The 25,395-nt window shown below is 58.2% G+C and overlaps 2 protein-coding genes across 3 annotated transcripts; one reads left to right on the top strand and one right to left on the bottom strand.

Moving 5' to 3' along the window:
* Nucleotides 1-26: 26 nt before the first annotated feature.
* Nucleotides 27-2,970, top strand: LYSMD1 (LysM domain containing 1). The gene is made up of 3 exons (XM_088137132.1): nucleotides 27-343; nucleotides 697-1,028; nucleotides 2,253-2,970. Exons 1-3 carry the CDS (start codon nucleotides 173-175, stop codon nucleotides 2,422-2,424), a joined length of 675 nt encoding a protein of 224 aa, XP_087993258.1. The 5' UTR covers nucleotides 27-172; the 3' UTR covers nucleotides 2,425-2,970.
* A 534-nt stretch (nucleotides 2,971-3,504) lies between these two features.
* On the bottom strand, nucleotides 3,505-7,431 carry TIPE2 (TNF alpha induced protein 8 like 2). 2 transcript variants are annotated; one of them, XM_007435486.3, is made up of 2 exons: nucleotides 7,216-7,431; nucleotides 3,505-5,045 (listed from the first exon to the last, which is right to left on the bottom strand). In XM_007435486.3, exon 2 carries the CDS (start codon nucleotides 4,897-4,899, stop codon nucleotides 4,339-4,341), a length of 561 nt encoding a protein of 186 aa, XP_007435548.1. In that variant the 5' UTR covers nucleotides 4,900-5,045; nucleotides 7,216-7,431; the 3' UTR covers nucleotides 3,505-4,338. The 2 variants fall into 2 exon arrangements, with proteins under 2 accessions (XP_007435548.1, XP_025027113.2); XM_025171345.2 differs by lacking the exon at nucleotides 7,216-7,431 and adding an exon at nucleotides 6,951-7,199.
* Nucleotides 7,432-25,395: the final 17,964 nt, after the last annotated feature.

Here is a 25,395-nt window from a genome sequence, read left to right on the forward strand (position 1 = left end):
CACAGCTCCCAGCAGCCTTTGCGGCGGGCGAGTGGGCGGGGCCGGCGGCTCCGCCCAACCGCCAGCTGGCTCCGCGGGCAGCCCGGGCAGCGGCGGCGGCGGCGGCGGCGGGCGAGGCGCCCGCTGAGATGCCCGCGGGGCGCGCAGGGGCGGCAGCGCGAGTGCGGGCAGGATGGCCTCCCCCGCCGGGCAGGGCTCCCCGGGCGCCGCCGGGCTGCTGCGCGGCAGCCGGGCGCGCTCCTACGGCAGCCTGGTCAGCTCGCCGGCGCGCGAGCGGCGGGTCGAGCACCGGCTGCGCCCCGGAGACACGCTGCAGGGCCTGGCCGTCATGTACGGCGTGACGGTGAGCCGGGCGGGGGGGGCGAGGCGGGGGGCGTCGGAGGCGGCTGCCGCCCCCTGGGGAGCTCCGGGGCGGGGCGGGGCGGGGCGGGGCGGGGCGGGGGGCGGCCGAGGCAGGCGCCCCTCCCGGATCGTGGGCTGGGGGCTCTCCGGAGTCGGGGGCTTTTCCCGTGCAGGATCTCTCCAGAGCCAGCCGAGGGACCCGCCAGCGAAGCCCGCATCTGGCACAGCGGGCCGGCGGGTTTGCGACTTCTCGGCCCATGAGGACTAGCGCCCTGATTTGCCTGCTCCCCCGGCGGAGCCCGCAGCGGCGCCTAGCAGCCCCTTCCCTTCCCTTCCCCTCCCCTCCCTTTGCAGACGGAGCAGATCAAGCGGGCCAACCGGCTGTACACCAACGACTCCATCTTCCTGAAAAAGACTCTCTCCATCCCGGTGCCGGCCGAGCCCAAGGCTTTGTCCAACGGACTGGACTTCGAGGACGAGGACGAGGAGGAGGGCAGGGAGGCGGCGGCCGAGGCCGTCCCGCCCGACTCCGCCAAAAAGCCCAAGCCGCCCCGGAAGAACGGCACTCCGGGGGGGTCGGTCCCCAAACACGACCTCTCCGCGGCCGATTTCCTCTTCAAGCTGGATTCCGAGATCCGTCGGTCCAAGCAAGCGGCGGCCAAGAAGCTGCGCGAAGGGGAGAGCGCGTGAGTGGGGGGTCTGCAGGGGCAGAAGGTTCCCGGAGGGGGCTCTCCCGCCGACGAGCGCCGAGCAGCGGTGCAGGCCCAGGCCGCTTGCAGAGGGTCCTCTTTTAGGTAGCTCGGGGCAAGCGAGCCAAGCCGCATTGGGGGAACGAACGATATGAACCTTTTCTCCCCTCCGGAGGCTCCATGTTGGAGGCAGAAGTTATCTACATGTGTGCGCTCGGGAGAGGGGAGGCTTACCGTAGCTTTTTATTTATGCTTTATTTCGCCTAAAAAAGGGTTAAGGAGCCAAGGGCCTGAGTCAGGCTTGGATGGGGCGCCACCAGGTGATCCCAGGGCAGCAGGATGTTTGGTATGAAAGTTCAGGGACGGGTCCGTGAGCCCAGCTCAGGACCCTTTTGTTAAACCGGGCTTATGCTCAGGGATAAGATGGGCCTCCGTTTGGGCCACCAGGGGGCGCCCTTGCTCTAAAGCCGCATCTGTCAAACCCTTTCTGTGAGTTCTTGCAAAAGACCCGCGTGTTGTAACAAGAGGACGGTTGCAGACCTGCTCTTAAAACACTGGTGGGGAAATGTTCCACCTTCCTGCCTTCCCACCCCGCCCTTGTTTGGATTTTTCTTTAATGACTTATTTAAGCCCCGCTGAGCTGTGCAGCTTGGCTGGCTGGCACGAGCAGGCTAGGCGTTTGGGGGCGTTGCAGACTTGGTTTCTCTTCTGGTACGGGGGTGGGCGTGTGGGCCTCTCCGTCTGCCGCACGTTGGGATCCATCCACGCGGGGGGCAGGGTGGGCTGTGGGAGGAAAGAGATCCCGGTCCAACTCTTGGGGTGGGTGGCTGGCTTACTTCGTTGTCGAGACGCCTGGAGCATGTGTTCACTCGCGGTGCGCATGAGCCCTTGGCGAAGGGGGGCCTCTACGCCCGTCAAGCAGAACCGGCCCAACTGAATTCTGAATTCTCTGCATCTGGTCCTTGGTGGTAGAGTGCCCCTCGGCCTGGAGGTTCTGCATCCTTGCCACCCCCGTTCATCCCTTCCAGCTAAAGGATTTTTTAATTTTTTTTTTTGAAATGCCAGCTTCTGCTTCAGCTTGCCCACCCCAAGCACAGGAAGCTGGGATGGCAAGGTGTGGGTGCTCGCTTTCCCTGGCGCTGCACTGGATCTTCAGGGGAAAATGCGACATGGGTGTAATTTCTCTCTCTCTCTCTCTCTCTCTCTCCTTCCCCGCTGTAGGGTTTTGGGGGACGCGGCGGGCATGAGCCCCACGCCTGCCCCCTCCAGCTCCTACCAGGGCGAGCCTTCCCCCCGTGCCCAGCAGCGGGCTGTGCTTGGCCCCGTGCCGCTCACCAGAATCGCCCGTGCGGACGCCCTGCACGACCAAGAGGATGAGATCTTCAAGCTCTGAGGCTCCCCGGGGCCGCCGGCGTCACCCTGTCCCCAGGCCCGGCCCCCCCCCCGCGCCACGGGAAAGAGCAGATGCCACCCCGAAGGGCCCCCCCGGAGCTTCCCAGCCGCAGCGGAGGACCAACCCCTCGCCTGCTCTGATCCCTCCCCGACTCTGGTTTCGGTTCTGCTCCCTTCGACCCCCCCAGGACGACGGGCAGCCTGAGTGGGCTCCTTGTTGCTTTCGGCCCTCCCCATTCCCCCCACCCACCCCCCGTATTTATTGCCTCAAGTGCTTCTTCGCCCACGTAGCTTGACCTTGAGGGCAGCGGCCCCACGCTGGCGCCTCCTCCGTCTGCCCTCCCCAAGCCCTCCGGGTCCATGCTGGGGGGGCAGGTTCCTGGGAGCGGCTGTGGAGCATGGGCGTCCCTCCAGGGTTGCCGGAGGGGGGGCTAGTGAGTGGCTGCCCCCCACCCCTCCGTCTTCAGCCCTTTTGATTTTTCTCTGAGGCCTCGGCCGAGATTTGTGGCACCCGACTCTCTAATTAAATAACTACAGGTTTTGCTGATTCTGCGTACCGCTGTTGGGCTCTGTGCGCGCGCTCGGTTATCTGAAAGGTTTCGGCTAGTGGCACCCAATGCCTCCCTGGGGGTCGTCAGCAGCCCCAGGAATCAGCCCGTGTCCCAGAGTCTCCCTGTTGCATCTGTGTGATCCCCTCGCTCAGCTAAGATTTATCCGAGCGGGGTCGGATTACCGTACCGACACTCCTGCCGTGGAGGCTCTATAGAGTGGCTTTCCCTTTGGGAGGGTGCCTGCTGTCTCTCCCGATGAGTCACTGGCCTGAGGTGGCCCTTTCCCCCCCAAGCAGGCGAGGGAACTTCCCACGAGAGATTCGCTTGTAAAAAGTGGAAAACTTGGTGCCCCAGAGTGAAATGAGGAAGGTGTGGGTGTTTCATGTTCGTGATCTGGGGGAGGGGATAAAAAAAATTAAAAATCAAAACTTGTGCGGATGTGAGACTGAAGAATCTGAATCTGAAATTGGGGAAGGAAGAAGATATTTTGGTAGTCAGGCGCTCAGAAGGAGCCAATTTTGGAGCAGAGCATGGTGAGAACCTCGCTAGACAGAGTGCCTTTTTCTGCCCCCCCCAAAAAAGAGAGAAAGAAACATGGCATTTAAAAAAAAAATAGAGTCAAGTTTATTTTCAGATCCTGCATTCCCTGAGACAAAAATTACAGACGAGGTAATGTGGCTGATGAAATTCTCAGAGACGTCCAAATGAAGGGTTAGGGAAGAGACCCCAAGGAGGGGGGAGGATTTCTGGGTTTCCACCCCCCCTAAAGCCAAGCTAGAATCCATTTTGATGTTTTCCATAGACTCACAAAGGGGCTCCCCCTCTTTTTCAGGCAGTTCTAGCGAAAGGGAGGCGGGGGACCCCCGTGCCCCCAAAGCAGTTTTGGCCCCGAGTTTCAGCCCCACAAATGCCAGGTACCTCCAAGCGTTTGGCTGCTTGCTGCGAAAAGGAATGAAAGGGTTCCACTTTCTCTCTCCCAACCGACCGTAACCCCCCCAAAATCCAACCCCCCTGCACCCCTCAACCAGAAAGAATTGAAAAGGGAGTTGGCCCCGTTGGCATCTGGGGACCCTTTCAGCCTGTTGGAAAAGCTCAGCTTTCATCCTAAGCTTTTAGTCCTCCTCAATTGCAAAGGCGGCCCGCCGATCCTCCACGAAAGCGAGCTTGGGGGTGGGCTTCTGGGAATTTGGACCCTCCCCTTCAAAATTTCCCTGGTACGAAATCCCAGGGATGGGAAGGGTCAATAGCTGAAGCGGGTGTGAGTTCCTTTGGCCGTTGGCCCACCCGCAGGCCCCCACCCACGTGGCCTCCAGGGTGCTTTGCTCCCCTCCCCAGCTCCCCCAGGACCCCCCCTCTTGGCGGGCTCACAGCTTCCCTTGGTCCATGAGCTGGTTCAGCCCCTGGCAGACCTTCTCCAGGTGGGGCTCAAAGGGGCCCCCCGGGCTGTACAGCCGGGCGAGGAGTTCGGGGTTGGCGAAGTGGTCGAAGACGTGGCGGATGCGGCCGTGGGACTTGGCCGTCAGGTGCTTCTCGACCAGCCGGAGCAGCAGGTCGCGGCACTCCTCCAGCAGCTCGACCAGGACGGCCCGCTCGAAGGTGAAGGCCACCTGGTGGAAGCTGACGGCCGTCATGGCCCCCTGGCGCAGCTTGTGCTTGAACTCCTCGGCCAGGGCCAGCTCGGGGTCGCTGAAGCGGTGGTTCCGGTACAGGACAGAGACCTTGACGGCCACCTTGACGAGGTCCTTGATGACCTTCTGGGACGCGGCCCGGTCCTTCGTGTGCTCCTTGGAGATGCGGTAGAGCTCGTCCAGGACGGCGCCGCTGGTCTCGTCGATGAACATGGTGACCGTGGACTTACTGGCCATCCGGCTGAGGATCTTCTTCTCCGCTTGCAGGGCCAGGTTGCGCGAGCTGAAGGCTTCCATCTTGGCCGCGGCGGGGGGGGGGGAGAAGGGGTGCCCGGCTCCAAAGGGGCAGCCTCCCCGGGTAATGCCAAGGAGAAGTTGCAGCCCCGGTCCAAACAGCGGAGGAAGCTCTGTGGCTTCTTTTGGGCAGCAGGCGACCGATGCAGCTTATTAAAAACAAAACCCCAAAAAACCCAAATTTGTTTGGTGCCTCAAATCTGTTTTTGACATTAGGGGAGTGCATGAAATGGATGCTGCCTTAAGTAAAGCTTTATTTTTCTGCAAATCCGTCCGCGCGCTCGCTTCAACTCCCTCTGCGCGGGGAGCATGTTCCCCTTCCTGCCTCTCCCGCCCCTCGGCTCTTCGTTCCCTTTTGCCCAAAAAAGAGACCTGCGTGTCTCCAAAGCTGGCCCGTTTTGAAGGGAGCTCTGAGTGGGCCCTGGTAGAAAAGTTGGAGAGCAGAAGGGACTCTCCAGTCTTGCCGAATCCGAAAAGGGGACTGGCCAGAGTCATCTTTTCAAAGAGCGAAAATAAGAGGCGGCGTGGGTTTGGCCAGCCCCTTTTGCAAAGAGCCTGCCTGGGGCTTTATTTAAAGTCAGCGTTTCCTTTCTTTGCCCCCCTAGCCATCCGCTCCCCCTGCTCCAGGTACCACGGGGCTTTCCTGCTTTAAGCTGTTTCCTGTCGCAGAACAACCTCAGTTCCTCTGAGATCCTTTTCGGATCTCCGAGCAGGGAGGCGCGTTGGCCCTCGATGCTGAAAAAGCGTGGAAAATGCAGACCCGGGCAGAGACGGGGGAGGACTCCAGAGCTGTAAAGCTTTGGGGGGGGGGGAATGAACAGCGATGCCATCCCACTTGGTCTGTGGTTTCTGCCCCCCTGCCCTCCCACGGAGCCCCAGGGCGAAAGGTAACCCACAAGGGAGGACCCGTTTTTGTAATCTCATTTCTCTCACTGGAGGGGAGAGAGGAAAAGTGTGCCTCTGAGCATCTGCAGAGGGCTGTGTTCCCAAAGAGTCAGGAGCCAGGAAGCGCCTTGAACAGCCTGGTCCAAAGAGAGGCTGCGGGACGGGCCAGAAGGGAGGAACCGGAGTAGGCGCCTGCTAAGCGGCATCCGGTGTGTGTCCCTTTGCTTTCAAAGCAGCTGCTCTCCCCCACAAGCCTCAGCTCTGCAAGTGGGGGTCCCAAGGTGCTGGGGGGGAGGAGGCAGAGGAAGGGCCTGTGCTGCCCCAGTGCTGAAGCAGAAGCACGTGCCCTGGGCACGCTGCTGGCCCCTTCATGATCAGTCCTCAAGGAGGCTGCAGGAATTCATGTAGGGGGTGTGGAAGGTTGTGGCCCACCAGGTAGAGCCCCAACGCTGGGCCGGAAGGTGTGTGGTTGGCTTGTGGGACTCTGGGCCACAAGGTGGGGTGGGAGCCATTGCTTAGCAAAATCTTTAGTATTCTTATCGCCATACAAAGTCACCAAAGAAGAACCCCTTATTTCTACAGCTATCCTCGGGATAATTAAGAGGGTCTTCCATGTCTCAGCTCGCTCTGTCTTTGCTGTTGTGCACGTGGTGGGGCAATAGGGGCAGACTATCCTTCCCACGCCCTGTTTCCTTTGCAAGGGGACCCCGCGCCCATGTCGGAAGCGATGCCAGGATGTCGGTCGGGGGTCTCGTGCAGCCAGACATTGTGTGCCAAGCTGGAAAATGATGGGCCTCTCCCTTTGCCCCAGGCACCCAGCCCCTCACCTGCACATTGCCACGGAGCACACACCTGTTCGAGTCTTGAGGACTAACCCCTTGGAAAGGGCCCTGTAATAAATTCACCCCCGGGGTGGCAGGATCACCAGCACTCTGGACACGCCTCTGGCAAATGTCTTTCCTCCGCTCTGCTCCCTCCCCCACCATCTTCTCTTACAGGACTCCCACCGAGGCAGCCCAGCGGGATACTCTCTTTTCCTTTCTGGCAATTAAAAAGGGTCGGGTCGGGTCGGGTCGGGTCGGGGTCGGGTCGGGTCGGCTTGGCGGGCCTGAAAGTATCCGTCCCCTGGACGTCGGGGGGGGGGGATGCTCAGGGAGGGGGAGGCTCACCCTTTGCATATGCAACCCAGAGGCACCACGATTGTCATCTAAGCCTTTCCGCGCCGCCCAAAGCCTTGGACTGAGCATCTTCGAGGAAGAGAGTCCAGCCCCAACCCTCGGCCCCGGACTTCTTCTTTCCTCGCCCCGGGACTCAGTTGCAACACCGGGGCAGGCGGAATGAAGGCGCCCCCTCCCAAAGGCGAGGAAGAGCGCCATCCGCGCCCCAGAGAAGCCGCCCCGCTGCCCGGCGCACCCCGAGGGGCGCATGACTCACCGGGCCCCGGAGTCCTCCTGGCGCGTCCGAGCCCTCCTGCCGGCGTTGGGCACCGCGGACGGGAGAGAAGCCGCCGGGCGGTCCCCGCTCGCCCCGCCAAGACTTCCTCGCGCCGCAAGCCCGCCCCGTCAGCTGACGAGCCGGGGCTGAGCTCTGCAAACGCCGGCGAGGCCCGCGCCACGAGGGGAGCCGAGGCCGGGAACCGGACGGCCCGCAGGCTTCGCGCCCGGCGTCACAGGGCGCTGGCCCCGCGGCCGCCTCCCACCCAGGGAAGGCAGCGCGCTCCCCTTCGAGCTGGCCGGAGGCCGAGCAGCGTCGCCTTTAGCGCGGGGCCCCCTTCGAAGGGCCGGCCAGCGGGAGAGGCGCGGCCAGCGAAGTTCAGAGCTTGTCCCCCCGGGGGGATGCGCTGCCCTCTCTGCAGGCCGGAGCAGGTCTCTGCCCGCAGGGGGACCGCAGTCTACGCGGGACCACTGTCCCTCAAGGCAGGGAGGAGAGAGGCAAAGTTTGGGAAGGTGATGTGAAGGTCCCTGCTTGCTAGGAATTTACAGTCCAAAAGCACGCTGGGGAATGCAGTTGCCCTCTCCACTTGGATTACGGCCTTGTGCAGCTTGGCTCGCTCACTTAAGCCATGCTCTGCAGATCCCTTCCCCTCCTGGCGTTCTCTTTACAACTGGGTCCCCCCCAAATCACTTAGAAGTGCAACCCCAGGACAGAGTGATATTTGGGTTGAATCTCCTATCATGCACCGTTTCCCCCCCCCTCCTGATTGAAACCTCAGCCTGGGGTTGTGGGGGGAGGCCCAAAGCAGCCAGATTTGCCATGCTTGCAACGAGGCTGAAACTGACGACACTTCTGTCCTTCCGGCCTCCTTGCCAGCAAATGCGGTTTCTCTAAAAGCAGCAAAACAGCATAAAATCTGGCCGCCTCTCTTTGCTTCTGCCTCCCTTTTCTCGCTCATTAAGAAGGTTTTCGAGGGAGAAATTCTTAATGAGCAAGAAAAGGGAGGCAGAAGCAAAACCCTTCTCACCCTAAGATGGGGAGAGGCGCAAGGAGGGGCACCCTTCGAGCCCCCTGGCTCTTCCCCCACCGTTTGGGACTGGGTCTTCAGCCCTGCCCGTGCCGCCGTCTGAAGGGCTCTGCTTACCAACTCAGCCCGAAAGCCGGAAACGGAAAAGAGGAAGAGCTGAAGGAAACCGCAGCAGGCAAAAAGGAAGTTACTGGGGTGGGTGAGGAGCAGAGAGAAAGGGTGTTTTGCGAGCCTGGGCCATCGCGATTATGCTTCACTCTTATTTTCTAATCTAGCTATCGGCAGGCAGGAGCCCCCCAGGAGTCTTGCTCAGGGGAGAGAGATTGCTTTTGGATCAGCAGTTGTTAAAAATAAATGTTCAGCATCTCCCCGCCGCGCACACACACACAGATAGGGGAAACCGTCCAGAAAGAAAGGACTGGAACCATTCACAATTCGGTTGGCTTCCTGCTTCCTGTTGGGGCATTTCAAGGGCTGCATGAAAGGCAGAACGAGGGTGCCCCGCCCTTCCACTTTCCTTATAACAATATAGAAATGAGAGATGTCGATGATGTGATATGATATGAGCACCTTCCTAAGGTCTAGAAACTTGGCCCACTTCTGTTATTTGCCCCCAACTAACCAACTTCCAGCTCGACACCAATTTCCTTCTTTAACAAGCTGTTCCTTACTTGCCATCCCCATCGATCTGAGAAACACACCAACAGAAGGACGTTGCCGGGGAATTAAATTTATTCCCTCCCTTTGGAGGAGGTCATCCAAGTGGTTCTGAGGAACCGAAAGCGGAAACCCAGCCACAGCTGAAATCTGGAGACTCCCTGTCTGGGCAAGAAGAGGCCAGGGGCCAGGAACAGAATCATGAGGTCTAGCAACACGGATTTTCTTTTGAAGGGAGGTGGCAAGGAGAGAGAAATGGGCGTGAGAAAGATGGAAGGAGGGTGCAGACAAGGAGACATCCCCAACTGCTGCTTTTGAAGATGGAGTTTGCTTCCAGGAGGAAATGGGGACGGGGAGTCACTGGAAAAAACAGCCTGCCAGCTAGGATGGGCCCCCCACCAAAGAACAAGGCACTGGAGTGGGCCAGGAACCCCCCCATGCCCACTTTTAATGCTTCAATGCCTCTTTGCCTTGGAAGGAGACCTGGATGCCAGCCCAGGGCGGTGGGGGTGGGGACCTTGTTCCCTTACTGTCAGCCCAGCCCACCTTGCAAGGTTGTTGTGAGCATACAGACAGCTCCACAACTGCCGAGCCAGCCTGGATCCACAGCTGGGTCTGCGAGCGATTGGGGAGCTCAAGGGGCAGCGGGGTCACCCCAGCGCCAGCCGCCAGAGGGCAGTGTCCGCCGCCTTTTGGAAAATCTACTTTTCCTCCCAAAGGGATTTCAAGCTGAGGGTGAATTTGGGGAAAGGTGTGAAAAGCGCAAACAATTCGGAACAAGGTGGAGGTGCAGCAGCAGCAGCCCCAGAGGTCAGGTCCACTTCCTGCCCTTGCAAGCCCCAGTGCCTTTCTTCCTCTGTTGCAATCTGGTTGCTATAAATCAGTGTTTTTCAACCTTGGCCACTTTAGGGCGGGTGGACTTCAACTCCCAGAATTCCCCAGCCAGCGGTTCTCCCCTGTTTCTGCTCCCCCCCCCCCCCCGTCCCACTGGAACAGTCAAAGGTAAACTGCTTCTAACCAGAGCGGTTTGATTTGCTGCTTGGAGGGCCAGAAATTCTATACATTTCCCCGCTTCATCATATTACCTTGCAGCGAGGTAAGCTCCTTCTGCCTTGTGCCAAAGGGGTTCCTTTTGTCCAGCAGTGGGCTTCCTTAAAAAGGATTCTCCTCCCTTGTCCTTATGGCCTTTACAGGCTCCTACATTTTAGAAAAAGAGATGCACTTTGTATATGCCCTGGAAGGGACTCACTGTTTAGATCAGCCTGTCTGCTCTAGAGCAAATCTGCCCCCAGCTGGCAGTTTCTGCAAGGCTTCAGCTCCTGATGCCAGGGAGCAGCTGGTAATCAATGTGGGGGGGGTTCAGTTGCTCCAGGCCAGATTTGGCCCTTGGGCCATTAGTCGCCAACCACAGGTGTCGCTCTGCTCCCAAGAAAGGCCTCCGTGCCCTCTGGTTCCAGGGTGTCAAACCGTCCGGTTCAGCCCCTCTTGCCGACCTGCAGAGCGGGCCAGCTGCCTCCCCGTTTTTTGTGCCTGGCAAACCTCAGCAGAAAAACTGCCTTTGCACCCAGGAGCAGCAGGGAACGCAGATAACAGCTCCTGGAGAAGAGCCGTTTTTCCTCCTGGCGGTGTTTCCAGCTGGGAAAATGCTGCAGCCGGGCACGCGTGTGAGATGACGCGGCTGGCTCCTGCTTGAACGCTAGTGGCACTGCCAGCGTTTCTCCCCAGATCGTCGTGTGCCAGGCCTGTTTACTGAAGTCGAACTGGTGTGTTAGAAAAATCAATTGCATTGCTTGATGGGGTTATTTCCCCCATCTTTCAGTGGCAAATTCTCTGGGATCCATCTGGATGAGAGCTACTCTGGAAAAAAAAAAATAATAATAAAGGAGGATTTTTCTGCCTGGAACTCAGGTGGGTTTTGGCAAAGGGGAGCCAAGGGTCTGGGGTCTGGCTGTGCCTGATGAAACGGCACCTGCATCTTCCTGCATCGCACTAATCCACGTGGAATTTCAGGACCCCAAAAAACCAGCAGGAATTTTGGATTGAGAAGCAAGGTGGGTGGAAAGAAAGATGTTATCCAAGATCAGAATTGGGGCAGCCATGGATAGGGAGGCAACGGAGCCAGATCTGAGCCAGCCTGAATTATCTGGGCCTTGTTTCCTTCAGAGGTCAAACTGCAAATTCCCGTCCTTCCCAGCTGGGCATTCATGGACCCCTCCTAATTCTGTTTTTGCAGATTTAAGTTTCTAGTCCTCTTGATCGCATTGCCACGGGTCTTCTGCCTGCCCAGGTGAAAACAGGGGCTCGGGGTGGGGCAGCCCCACGGTGGGGCTTGGCTCATAGTCCCCCTCCTCCCATTCCATGCTCCTTGGCAACCTGCCACGTGTGCCAATGCGTGCCTGTGCTTTCGTTCGGTCTTCCAGCTGGGGGCACATCCTGCCCGCCTACCTGCGTTCAGCCCTGGTACCAGGTGGCTGGCGGGGGCGTATTTATTAAGTTCTCCAGGTTGGCTAATTCCTCCCCTGCACGTTTTTGGCGTCGCATCGTTGCTATTCTTAACTTGCCGTGCCTGGCACAGCTGGCGGCGACCCTCCCTTTTGCCCCCCCTGCAGTTGTTATGGAGGGACTTGAGGCCAAAATGAAGCTGGCACTGGGAAGCGGAGGTGGTTAGACTGGGAAGAGTGGGACAGCCCCGACATCTCTGTTCCTATCTCCACCTCCGTGGTTCGGTCCATGCCCGTTTGCCATCTGAAGCTGCAGACCAGCCTGGACCCTTTTTGCTCCCAAAAGATGCCTGCCTTGAATTGCCACTGAGAACTTTGCCCAGGCTGCCTTCCTGGGCATGAGGAACCCTCCAGATGTTTTCACCAACGCAACTCTCCCCGGCTCCATCATGCTTGAATCTAACTGGGGACAGGACATCGTGTTTCTAGTCCTCATGCATTTATCTCTGTGCAGGTTGGTTCTTTAGGGGAAAAATGTACAGCAGACAAGTACGAAAAGGGGGTTCTTCAGGAGGGGGCAGACCTTTGTTTTTTCCTTCCTGGAATGAACCAGAAACGTCTCAAGTTTGAAAATCTAATTTGGTTTTCTTTATTTTCTTCCCTCCCCTTCCAGACCCTAAACTTGTTCTTCTGCCCTGAAATCTTAGGGCGTTTTTCCTGTGGGCTGGAAGAGGGGTGAGCAGAAAAGTTAAACTTCTTAAACGTCCCACCAATTTGCATTTTAATAAGTTTCCTTCCCTTCATTTTCCCCCCGCCCCTCCCAGCGCCCCTGGGAGAAACCACGTTCTGAAAATGAGAAATGGAGGCGGGGGGGGGGGATGAGAGAGGAAGAAACAGGCCGAGGACATGAATTGATCAGGCAAAGTCTTATGAGAAATTATTGCTTTGGGGACTTTAATAAAACAGGGAGCGACGTTCTGCGCCAGCCGAATAAATTGCGAAAAGGCTTCAAAATTGGAAACGCGAGTACACCCAGCGCTTGAGCAGGATTGGGCTCCCGCTAAGACAGAATCGACAAGGCAGAATGTCGATTCAGTTCAATTATTTCGTTTCCATTCCACAATTCAAGACAGAATTGATGCTGTCCAGAACTTTTCCTTCCTTCCTTCCTTCCTTCCTTCCTTCCTTCCTTCCTTCCTTCCTTCCTTCCTTCCTTCCTTCCTTCCTTCCTTCCTTCCTTCCTTCCTTCCTTCCTTCCTTCCTTCCTTCCTTCCTCCTTCCTTCCTTCCTTCCTTCCTTTCCCCCTTCCTTCCTTTTCTTTCTCCTTTCCCTCCCTCCCTCCCTCCCTCCCTCCCTCCCTTCCTTCCTTCCTTCCTTCCTTCCTTCCTTCCCTCCTTCCTCCTTTCCCCCCTTCCTTCCTTTTCTTTCTCCTTTTCCCTCCCTCCCTCTCTCCCTCCCTCCCTCCCTCCCTCCCTCCCTCCCTTCCTTCCTTCCTTCCTTCCTTCCTTCCTTCCTTCCTTCCTTCCTCCTTTCCCCCTTCCTTCCTTCCTTCCTTCCTTCCTTCCTTCCTTCCTTCCTTCCTTCCTTCCTTCCTTCCCTCTGCTTTTTTCTTTTTCTCTTTTTAAAACGTGCCGTGCTGCTTGTGCAGCCGAGCCAGGGAGATTCAGCAAGAAGAGGCCGTCTTCCCAAGCCGTTTGCGTCTCCTCTGGCTTCCTCACCCTGAATGCACAAATAATTATATATTTACATGACGTAGCTGCCTTATTCGATCGCTTAAACGTGCTATTTGGGGACTGCTTGCCCGTTGATTTTCTCCGTCGGCCTTGATCTATATTGGTAAACGCCCACGCGCTTACCTTGAGATCCTTGAGGAAAGCTTGGCCCTGCAAGGTGGGCTAAAAATACCTGAAATAAACAATATTCCCGGTGCAACGTAAGGTGAACGTTTCTCTGGGCCGAGAATGTGCAGATCTGAATTGAGAGAGCGGGGCGGAGAACAGGGGCGGGAAGAGATTTGCACTTCAGTCTTTGGCAACCGTTTTGGAGAATCCCGTCCGGCCCCAGTCAGGAACCTGGCAAGGACGGAAGGACGGCTGTGGCTGTGGACGATGGGCAAGGCGACCACACGAACTCGATTCTTTCTTCCCTCCTTCAGTGACGGCAGCCACGCCCTTGCCAACCCAAATGATGGGTTTCCTGCCCTGCCCTGCCCGGCCCCACCCGCTCCCCTCCACCTCTTTGTGGACTAGCACCTTGCGCACGAGGGTTTGCAGCGGGTTGGCAAGGCTAGCTCTCCTTTTGCCAACAGAGGGGTGAGAACGGCTGGAGCAGCCCTTTTACAACGGGGAGCGACTCCTCTCTTTGTCTGGGTGCTTTTCCTGGGGGTGTCCCCCAAGGCTGAGTCTCTGCCAGCATCCCCAGAGCTCTCCGACTCCCCCTTTCCCCGGTAACTGCCCCAGGTTGATTTTCTGCCAGCCTCTGCAAAGAGTGCAAGTCCTCCTCGTTAATGAGCACGATCTAATTATCCAGCGTCTGCCCTTTGGTTTCGCTGTAGGCAAAGGGAGGAAATTGAGGAGGAAGAACCAATTAGAGAGGGTGGTGGGTTTCTGTCTTTTCTCCCCACTGCCGCCCAGCGGGGGTGCACGAGCCCCCCACTGGCTTGGCATGGACGAGACGCGTTCCTGGAGTAGAGGGTGGGCAGCCATGGAAAGCGGCATGGAGCCTCCACCCTTGGGAGCAATCTACCTCTTCCTGCTCGGCCGCAGAGGGAGACCCGTCCCTTGCTGGGGGTGCCTGGGGGATTGGCAGAGGCGGCCCACCGGAGACGTCTCAGAGAGTGGGAGAGGAGGAGGAGAATGAGGCAGAAAGACGGAAGCCTTTCTCAGTGGCAGGAAGCGCATTTCGGCAAGCCTTGGGCCTCCCACCCGGCCACTGTTTCCTTCCTGGAAGAGATGGCCCCACTCTTCTACCAAGCGGCCTGACCAGGTGGTTTTCATTCCTGGCCCGTCTAGGGGCACCTCAGCAGAGACGGAGATGCCCTCCAGTGGCGCAGGGCTAGTGCCCACCTGGGCACGGTGCCCGCTGGGGAGGCCGAGACAACTCCATCAGAGCGGATGCGGGCCAGGCTCGCGGGCTGGCCTTCGGCCAGATGCGGTTTTCACTCCAACTCCCACCCACTTTCCTGCAGGACTTTTTCCTGAAATCCCAGCAGCAGGAACCCCCGGGCCTTCCGTCCCCGCGGCTTCCATTGTCCGAGCGTTTTCCCAAGGGATCGATGCCACGTCCAGCCCCGGGTTTGCTGGACGGGGCGGGGCGGGGGCCGTAGCTTGGCCAGGTCTCCCCCGTTTCCAGCAGGAACCTCCGAAGCAAAGGCCAACATTGTTGGTTTTTCCATCCGGGAGAAAGGTGGCATTGTTTCACCTTCCCCGCCGCCAGAGCCGAAAGAAATAAAGAAATAACAAACAGCCATTGAGAAAAGAACACGAGCGGCCGAAAGCCGCGCTCTTCCGCTTCCAGTTTTACAATTTCTTTTCCTGCACAACTGCAGCCATTCATTGTGCATTCTCTGGGCGCATCGTTCTTCTAGGGATATTGTTGTGGCCACGGTCTGCTGTTTTGCAGGGGGGCTTCTCTGCCTCTCTCCTTCCCAGCCGGGCCCTGCCCGGGCATCCATCTGCATCTGTGCGCGGAGCGAATTGCCCTGGCAGCGCAAGAGCGAATCCCCTTGGGATCGGGGACCCCTCCCAACTGGATGGTTTTCCGGCTGGTTGGCTAGATGGCTCGGGTGCACGGGCGTGTGCGGGCGCACGCACGGGGGCTCCTGGCTCGCCCCGAGGACGGTGGAGAGAAATCGCCACCTTTATGCTGGGGCTCGTCGACGGTGGAAAACTTGGCGCTTCCTTTCACAACAGAGCGAGTTGGGGGTCAGCGAGCCTCTCCGTGCTCTGGGAACAGGAGGGCCCCGACTTCAGAAGGAGAAGGGGGGAGGAAGGAGCAAGATCGATCCGTCCATTCATTCTGGTCAAAGACAAGAGCAGGCTGCAGGAGTTCAGACGCCGCTTCCTGGCTTGGAAGGTTGTGTATTTCACGTAACCCCCGTGTCTGCCACGGACCTGCGCCTTTTTACAGAAACCCGGAGAAGAAAAGTTTGCTCCTGGCATCGGGCTGCTGTTTACGATCGGCGTGGGGCTGGAGCGGCGCGCCCGTCCTTCTCCAAATGAAATAAGATCTCATGAAGCCGGCCATTGAAGTCATTGGTCTTCCCAGGACGCACTGAACAGACATTGGATCCAAGTTGGTGTTGCTAGGATGACGGATTGGCGGGGCTTTGTTCTCAGGCACAGCCCATGCAGAGAAGCATTGCGTTTCCAACTCACGGGGACTTGCACTCTGCACATCCCCTGTTACCATTTGCATCTCCCTTCGTGTCCCCCCGCCAATTAAATCCCTCTTTTTTTCTCGCTCACCCAAACAGCGGGTTGCGTGTTGCCGGAAGCGCGGCAGGCCGAAGGGAGTGGCGCAAGGGGCCGGAGACGCCGTTTCAAGACGCGGGATGCGCTTTATGTCTTTCACACCCTCTGATTCAAGGGTGCTAAAGTGGATTACTTTTGCTCCACCCTAAAAATAGACCCTAATCCTTGCTGAAACAGATGAGGGTATCTGGCTGTCATGCCTGCCTGTCAAGGAAGCCGCGGTACAAAGAGAGAAGTTGAGTTCGCTTCTCACGCCCTGTGCTAAAGTGAGGGTGCAAAGCAGAGCAGCCCCCTTGATCTGAAACAAGCAACCTATTTGCTGTGAAAAGAGGGGTGAACAGAGCCTATTCAGAGGGAGGGCAAAAAAGGGGCACCCTCGTTCGGATTTGGCTTTGAAATATCATCGACTCTCGCTCTGAGGTGACTTGGCGGTGTTCCCTGATTGGCTAGGCCGCGCTGATAGGTCAACATCCCGCCTGCCTGTTCCCTGATGGATTGGGCCTAACAAGCAAGGGTGGAAAGGCAACGGATCTTAGAGAATTTGGGGTGGGGGGTCCTTGAAACCCCTTTTCGCATTAAATAGATCTGCCTGTGAACATCGTTTTTCTTTTTTCCTTTTAATTCTGGCTCCTAGGCTGTCGCAGAACCTGAAAAGATCCTTTCTTTTGAGAAAGATGAGCCGGACTTTCCCCATCTGTCTTTATCTTGATCCACTGATCATCTAGAGCGGTGTTTCTCCAAACTCGGCCCCTTTAAGATGGGTGGACTTCAACTCCCAGAATTCCCCAGCCAGCGGCCCCTTTAAGATGGGTGGACTTCAACTCCCAGAATTCCCCAGCCAGCATGGCTGGCTGGGGAATTCTGGGAGTTGAAGTCCACCCATCTTAAAGGGGCCGAGTTTGGAGAAACACCGCTCTAGATGTATATCTAACATACATTCTTTAAAGAAATAAATAAATGCTCTGCCCCTTCAGTGCACCAGTCCGATTTAAAAGCCCGGTGCAAAAAAAAAATAAAAATCCCCCAAAATCAACTTTAAAACTACAAACGAACGGAAGGTAGGAAAAGAATACGTAAAGGCTGGCGCACGAAGCCCAAGACGGAAAGCAAACCTGAAGAGCGAACGTGAGCCCTTTTGCCCGCTGCCAGCCCCAGCGGGACGCGAATCCAGCCTCGAGAGAACAGCGGGCTCCTGAGCATGTCTCAAGTGCTTCCCTCAGCACCCTTGGGTGAAGAGTCGGAACTGGGTGAATTCTTGGAATTGCACGCACAATTTTTTTTGGGTAGGGGAAGAAATCGGGCCAGCGGTCTCCCCTGTGGCCGCTGGCCGTGACTCTGGCCTTCCTCCCGGCCGGCCAGCTGGCTGGCCCCCCGTTCGGCCGGCGAGGCGCCCCCTCCGCTCTCCTAAGGGCCAGCCCGAAACAGCTGCACGCTGCAGATGGTTCTGGCAGCCCTGCTAATTGTGCCTGCCTCTAATTGTGTTAGCGTGATGGATGGGCGTAATGACAAAAGGGTGTGGGTCGGGGTGTTGGTGGGTGTGCAGGAAGAGTGCTATTGTTCTCCGACACACAAGTGGAAGGAAAATTGCTCCTGCGACAGCAGAAGGCTAAGAAATCTGAGTGTTGTTCGCGGGGGGGGGGGGGCAGGAACGCAGAAGAAATGTGTTCAGGGGCTTGGGGGGTCCTTGTGCATCCACCCGGGGGGGGGCACGCAGGCTTGTTTCCTTCCCAAACCCCTTCAGCGCAATTCTTTCGAAGCTTCCTTCACCGGCTTCCATCTTTGTGGATTGCCGCCCAGATTCTCCCCGAAGCGAAGTTTCTAGTCCTCATGAAACAGGTAAATGCGTCCGGCTGTTCTCAAATCTCCAGCTCAGAATTAATCCGCTGAGCAGAGCAGAGGCTCAGATCAGATTTGAACCCAGGGCCTTCCACATAGGAAACAGGCCCTCGGCAGCGAGTTGGCCGAGCCCACGAGCCTTGAGAAGCCGGGTTGCAAGCGGGGTTCTCCCTTGGACTTTCGCAGGCAGCCTTCGCTCGCTGCAGCAAGCCGAAATCCCAACCCCTGGGGTTGAAACCATGGTTTACGGCTCAGCCCGGAGTGCAAGCCCGTCCCGTTTTGGGGTGCTCAATGCACCGTGGCCAAGCACGCCATCATTTCAGGAGCTGTGTAAACTGTGGTTTGATAGCAGGCAGGCTCAAGCCATGATTGCTTGGATGCCGGGCTTCTGAGCGCAACTTTTCCCCCTGCAGACGGATCAGTGGACCCCCCACTCCCACCCCCACCCCGGCTGCCCCTTCGCCACTGAATTATTAATTGAAGAGGGCTAACGCCTGCTAATCTTCAAACGCACAACCTTCCAAAAACGAAAGGAGGTTATCTACAAACTCCAGCAAACCGCCAGGCTCCCCCCCCCACCTCGCCCCCAACGATGATTCTTGCTATTTCCGGTACCAAAAGGCCTCCCTGTCGTGGGGGGGATGATTAATTCCTGCAAGAAGACGGCCAACTTTTTAATTATCTCTATCCAAGGGACCCCTTTATACATAAGCAACACTATCATCGCCAGCTCCTGCCAGAGATCGGGTTTCTCCTTTTTCCCACTCTCCTTTTTTCTTGAAACAGCCAAATATTTAGAGTTGAAAGTTTTTAAAACATGGTACAACATCTTTCCGGCTTTAAATGACGTTTTTCTTACTCTGCTGTTTGTCCGAAAGGCAAAGGAGTTGGTGGACGCCGGAATGGAAATGCGATTGTCCCCTCCGCAGGGTGTTTGTTCGGGGGGGGCGGTCCAACAGCCCCTCCTTGACCAGCAAGGGGGACACATTTAACCCAGTTATAGGAGGTCCGTTGGGGATTCAATCCAACTCAGGTCTGTTTCTGTTCAAAGTTTGTGTTGAATCCCCAGGTTAGGGTTGTTCCCCTAAAAAAGATAAGATTCAAGTCCTCATTGTTCTAGGAAAAAATGGGTCACTCTTTCCAGCTTGATTTCACCCCTTCTCACTTTCCCCATTCTTCATTCAGACCCATTTCTGCCTCTGATCCTCATTGCCCCCCCCCCAAAATAGCCTCAGTTCTCTCGTCTGATGAAGGTACATAGAAATGCCCAAATCTGTGACACTCGAGGGCAAAAGAACATCAGGTTCAGGAGCTGGGCTTGCAAAGAAAAATGTACACTCGAGTGGGTGGGGAACACTTCAAAACCTGCGCTTTTGGCCCCACAGAGTTACGTTTAAGAAGGTGGTTGAATTGAACACGGGGAAAACGAGACGCTGCCCGGGTGGATCAGCTCAGCCTTTGCTCTTCTCCAGAAAGGAGATGGTCCCTGCCACTTGGCACAGCTAACCTGGCAGCCTCTGGCCACGCAGCAAAACCTCCCTGGCTCGCTTTCGGTTGGCACCCCGTCCAGAGACGCTCCCGTCTGGCCTGGGGATGCGGGCCCTGGGTCTTCGGGAAAGCTGAACCGGAGGCAGCGACAGGTGCCTGGGTGACGTGCCAGGCCGTGTGGGGTGGAGGCAAACGAAGTGGCACCGTGCCTGGCGTGACGTGCCCAGGCAGGTCGAGAAGAGGCTGGAAGCTGCTCCCTTGTTTCTCTGTGGGGCAGGCTTTGGAGGCCCAGATGAGCCAGGGAGACGAGGCGGGGGGGCGGGGGGAGGACCAGACACCTGCCGCCTCCCTCCTGGGGCTCAAACTGGGGAACCTGTTCTGCCTCTGGCGCCGATGGGGCCCTGCCCGTCCCTTGCTGAAATTAAACCACAAGCACCCGCCTCTCTGTCCTGCCCGCCAGCCAGCAGTCACAGCAAGCCCTGCCCATTCCCCCCATCTCCCCTTGCCCCATATCGAGGGTGAGGGGGGCGTTTTCAGAAAGACGTCTTGCCAGCCCAGATCGCCCTGCCCAGCACCCGCTGAAAGTGAGACGCGGCACCCTTAATTACGGACTGGGAGCGTGGTTTGCGGGCAGGAACCGGTTCTTCCAACTGCGAGCTTCACGCCAAGCTGGCAGAAACCATAAAAAAGGACCTTCTCTTGGAACAACGGGGTGACGGTGGATGGAGTCCGCCAAGACCCCTGGTCCTGATTGCACGATTTCGGCTAATCAGCTCCTGGGGGCCAGAATATCTGCTCTGCCCCTGTTTTGCCAATGCCCGCTGTCAGTAGGGAAATGCCTCCTACATTTCATTCCCTTCTGCCCCCTCCTTTCACCGTTTCCCCCGGCAGCCAGCCCACCACACAGACACACACACACACACATATAGTAGCCTTTCTGGGTAAGATTCCAAGCCTGGGATGAAGTGGACTACGTCCCCCGTGTGCCAAAACAAATGTGTGTAGTTTCTACGAGGTCACAACCCTCCTTGGCGTTTTTGCTGCGACAGCAAGATTGGGCGGCTCGCTTTCCCTCTGGAAAATGCACGGGGCTGCTGAAGGAAAAGCGAGCAGAACCGCCCTGCCCACCCGCGGGCCTGGAGGCAGACTCGCAGGCCAAGGTCTCCCCTCCGGCTCGATCCTCCTCCTGGCCCCGCAAACTGGTCTTTCCCCAGTCCGAGGCAAGAGAAACCAAACCCGCCTGGAAGCTAAACGTGGGAGCGTCCTGCCTCACAGCCTCGCTTTCCTGCTGACGCCGCACGTTTTCTCCCCACCGCAGCAAAGGCGAGGCGCGGGCAGACCTTTGCACGTTGGGGTCCGCGGGCACGCCGGCCTTTCCCGGCCTGGCGCCCTCCAGCTGTGCCGGAGGATTGGGTTGCCCCCCCCCCTTTGTTCCAGCAGTGACAGCCTTCAGCCCAGGCCGGAGGAGACGGGAGCCGAGCCAGCGCATCTGGAGGGGACCGTGTGGACCCTGCGCGCCGGGGAGAAAGAACTGCTCTTGATTTTAGTCAGGGACTCCAGGATCGATCTGGGGGGGCTGGCTGATGGCTCTGCTTCTTCCCCACGGCTTCGCCCCCTCGCTCTGGGATCTGGAAGACTGTTCGGGGAGGTGGAAATGCTGAACAGCGTCCCTGGGCCCCCAATGCTCCGTGGCGGCCACCAGCCGAGAAGCAATTTCCTGGTGCTGATGCGATTGTGCGAGGCGTTCGAGGCAGGTGGGGAGAAACCCATCAACATTCATTCCTTTACCCAGCGGAACGCTTTCCCCTCCCCAGGGAATGTGGCTGACCGCCATCTCTCTCCCATCCTCGGCAGAGGCGGGTGAAACGTTTCTCCGAAAAGCCCCAAGACTTTCTCTTCCCTTCCCCAGCGCGCCGGCCTCCTTGCTGAATGGCCTCTGGGGCGTCTTGAACACTTCTCCCTTTCTCACAAGTCATGAGGGCAGGTGGGGGCTGAAATGGCCACAGAAACCAGCACTGTTCTTCCAGGGGGGAGGCACTGAACGCTGTTGGCTGCACCTCCATCCGGGGGAGCGGAATCATCCGTTCCAGGGCTGAAAGATGCACTCTTCACGTGCTCAGAGGTGTGCACCAAGGGCACCCAGATCCGTGAGCGAGCCCCGGTTTGCCACACCACTGCTGGGCTGGTTGTGTTCAGCTTTGCACAGACATGCAAAAGTTAAAAAATCTCTCCTGCCCTTTTCCTCTCCCCTCTTTCGGCTCATTCAAAAGGCAATTAATTCCTTTTTCTGGGGCGTGGAATTAGAGAGAGAGAGGGAAAAAAGCATTCAATCTCAGATGTGCAGGCCTTGCTGGGTGCCATGGTGGCTGTCTTCATTTCGGTGGTAATTTGCTAATGAAAGCAGGCGGACACACACGTGCGCACACCTTCTTTTAAATGGGCAAAAGGGATTTTCCCCCAGTCTTATCTGAAGAGGCAGGGACTGGACTTGGATGGAAAAACCAGGGGCCTGGCACCGGAGCAGAATCACTTCCCTGGTGCCCATCGGCTGCCCATCCTTAGGAAGAGAATCAAAGGAGCTTTGGGCCTAATCCAACAATCCACTTCTAATCGGAAGAAGGACCCAAGAGATGCCAGCTCCCCAAATCCCTTTGACAGCCCCGGCCTCGTTGTTTCCCACCCGACTCCCCCGGGGCACCGCTGCTCCCAAACCTGCCGCTGGCGGCAAGTCCTGCTGCCCGCAGACTTCCGCTGCAGAGGAAAGACTTGCGCCGAGGTCAATAAATACATGGTGAGCTTAATCCGTTTGGAAGAACCCAATTGGTATTCGCGGCACAGCAGGGACCCACGCTTCCTTGTCAGGGGGAGAGATGAGGAGTGAAAGAAGGAGATGAGAGGGAAGGAGACCCAACTGGGGTGGGGGGGTTGAGAGAGAAAGTGCACAGCGACAGACAGAGGGAGGGAACATCCGAGCAGAAGGAAAGTGGGAAAGGGGAGGTGGGTTGGCAGGAAAGCCGTCGGGGCTCAAGAATGGGCTTGCGTTGACCTCTGGAGGAGGGCATCGACTTTGGGAACGCCGCTGCTGTCTCTTAAAGCCGAGGGTCTCACATGCTGCGTGAACCCAGCCCTGGCAAGCAACTGTGCTTTCGGGGTCACGAATCCGGTTTCCAACGGCTTGGAAAGGGTGCCCTTGGGCGGCGTCTGAGGGGTGCTCCCGAGCCAGATGGGGTTTTTTTCCGCCAAGGGCAAACCGGTTCTTCCTCTCGTACCTGCAACGCTTCTCAGAACCGTCCCGTCCCACGCCTCTGCCCTCAGCAGGTTTTCAGGCCCGCCTGGAAGCATCCCGCTGTCGAAACTGCGGGGCAGGGGGAGAAGAACGTCAGGGTGGGCCGAGACACCCAGCAAACGAATGGCGAGTCTGGGCTTGCAGGCTGACAAGCGTTTCCTCCGACTATAATTCCACAAGTTGCAACTTGGGGACTGGCAGCTGCCAGAGCAGCTGAAAATGATGTCTAGGAAAAAAGATTCCACATCTGCAACCGAGAAGGACAGGCCAATCCCCTCTCCCCCCCCCCAATCTAGCCCAACAATAGACCCTCGGGGATGGCCAAGGTAGAGTTTGCCTGAACCACCCTAGCGCTTTCCAAATGACTGGACTTCAGCCCCCAGAATTCCTAGCCAGCCCCATCCCGGACTTCAACTCCCAGCATGCTAGCTTGGAATCCTGGGAGTTGAAGTCCGACACATCTGGAGGGCTGAGGAACTTCAAGGAAGGAGGGCGGGCCGAGGGGATTGATGGCATCTGGCCTTTGTGGCTCAATTGCTATTCTGTCTGTTCTTGGAGGCTGCCAACCCACGTGTCTGTGCCGGGGACAACATCTGGCGGACTGCTGAAGCTGGCACCTGCGTGTCAGAACGGCCCAGCCTTTCTGCATGCCCCCCTCCCTTTCCAAATCCCATTTTTTAAAATAACAGCCTGAGTGGGGGGAGGGCGGGGCTCCAACCATCACTCTGCCCCTTTCTTGGCATCTGATCAGTTCCTCGGAAGATGCTCTAACACTCACTTCCTTGGGAAATTTGACCTGGAGGACTGGGGCGGGGGGGGGGGGTGCTTAGTATTCAACTGCCCCAGGAAGGATGGTGAAGCTTCTTTTGGGGAGGGGAAGGGGAGCCCAACCCCCCTCCAAAACCAAGCCCATAATGGAAAATGTTTGCGGAATGGAGTAAACAGGATGCCCAAATCATTATGGAAAAGGGCTTGTTGTCCCCCCGCAAATAATCTTGGTCCTTAGTAGCCCCTGGTGGGCTCCACCAGCGTCCCCTTGTCTTATTTGCACGCGGAGAAATGTTTTAATGGGCATCCGTGCAAATCCTCCCCCCCCCGCATCCCTCGCCACACCCTGGCGGCGTGTGATGCTCCACAAGATTGGGCCCCTCCCTCCAGGAAGCAGCTGTTACGAGGGCCTTCCCTTTACACACTTAATTACCCGTCTCACTAATGGATCCGCTGGCAGCAGCTAATGAACTGGGGCAAGGGAAGAGAAAGGCTGGGGGGCCGTCCCGCAGGGAGCTGCCCCCCCCCGTCCTGTTAGCAATCGGGCAGGCGGTATTTCTGTGCCACAAATGAAGCCCTTCCCAGAAAGAGGCGCTCAGAAAATGAGTGGGGGAGACAGTAAAATAAAAAATAAAAAATTAGGCACCACCCAGAAGACCAAAGACCCCCAGTTTTTGCATCATCCTTCAACAGCCCAAAGTTCTGCTGGAAATCTACGTGCGCGCGTTTTCTGGCGTCCTTCCCAAACGCCCCCCTTTCAGCGTGTGGCTATAGCTTCCACGCCCAGGGGAGCTTTTATTTTTGATTTTTCGCCCCCAGCTCTCCCTCCCCCCCCTGCAGGATGACGCCCTTTGGGTGGCTCTCCTGTGTGGCTGCGCCCCCACCCCAGAGGGGAGGAAGAAGGAGCCCGGGCAGCGTTTTCACAGCACACCAAGATGGCCTAGGTGTTTCTGCTGTCGCCCGGCTGCTCTTTTGTGTGCGGGAGCCTGGCCCGTTTTCTTGGGCGATGATTCAGTGCGCTGTGCCACAAACGCCCGCGCCCACACGCACCAGCGCCAGGTTGAGCGTGTCCAGGGAACCCAGCTCCCGGGTAACGTTTTCCTGCCCGCTGGATAAAGGCAGAGGACGTTTGCCAGCCGGCTCCCGCTTCCCTCCCCAAAGTTTCCTCTGGAGATGTGCTTTCGTTTTTCGCATCAGGGCAGGCTCTGAAACATCGCCTTTTCTTGCTGCTGCTCTTTCGGCGGGCAAACGGTGGCCGAGATGTGTCCCCTCCCTTCGGCAACTGCGGAAGGGCCCCAATTTACCCCCCCCCAGGCTTCAGAGGGTGCTGGTGGGGCTCCCAAGTACACGTGACAAAGGCACCAGCGGAACCTGCAACCCAGCCCTGGCGCCAGCCCTGGGCGAGCGTTTTCCCGGGGGGGGCTGTTGAAATAGTCCGTGACGCCTCGATTGGGATCTCAAGGCCTGCGGTCGGAGGATGATGGGGGCGGTGGTGCAAAGCAGCCAGCGGGTGACGCGCAGCTCGGTCCTCATGGCGTCTCTGCCAGTTCCAGCTGCTGCGAAGCTCCCGGCTGCCCCCCATCAATCTTGCAGCCGTTTCTAGCTTAACCAGATGTTGAGCGACGGAGCCCAGCACCCCCTCCCAGTCGCGTCCTGCGGTCCAGCTGCAAGGCTGCCCCCCCTCCAGCTTCCTGAGTCCGAAGGGCTGCAGTTCCCACCACTCCTTGGACCAGGCAGGCCGAGGATGATGGAGACGGGACCCCGAGCGGACCAGATGGGCGACAGCTCAGGCTGAGTCCTGAAACGCCTCCGGACGCCCCTACTGGCCAACCGTGCAGGGCCGCCGTCAGCCCTGGGGGTTCATCGACGGGGAGCGCGGATGCGCCAGGCTGCCTCCCCCAGCCGCGCGCCACGGGCCTCCGAGGAGGCCGAAGGGAACCGGGTCGCCCACCCGAGCCCACCCCGCGGTCCATTCCGCCCGGGCTCGCGGGGCGAACTTTCTCCGGCGGCCCGCGCCTTCCTTCCCGGCTCGGGGGGCAGCGGCGGCGGCGGCGGCGGCGGCGGCGCCCGAAGGCCGCCCGCGCGCGTGCGGAGCCCCCCCGGCCGCGCGCTCCGGCCGTCCCCTCGCGGGGGTCCGGGGGGAGAGCTCCGGAGGGGCGGGGCGGGGCCGGGGAGTGGGCGGAGCCGCGCGCCCCGATTGGAGCA

Source organism: Python bivittatus, unplaced genomic scaffold, assembly GCF_059951505.1.
Source record: "Python bivittatus isolate LINGU-HERP-01145 unplaced genomic scaffold, Pbiv_v1 ctg000180_np1212, whole genome shotgun sequence".
Classification (NCBI taxonomy): domain Eukaryota; kingdom Metazoa; phylum Chordata; class Lepidosauria; order Squamata; family Pythonidae; genus Python; species Python bivittatus.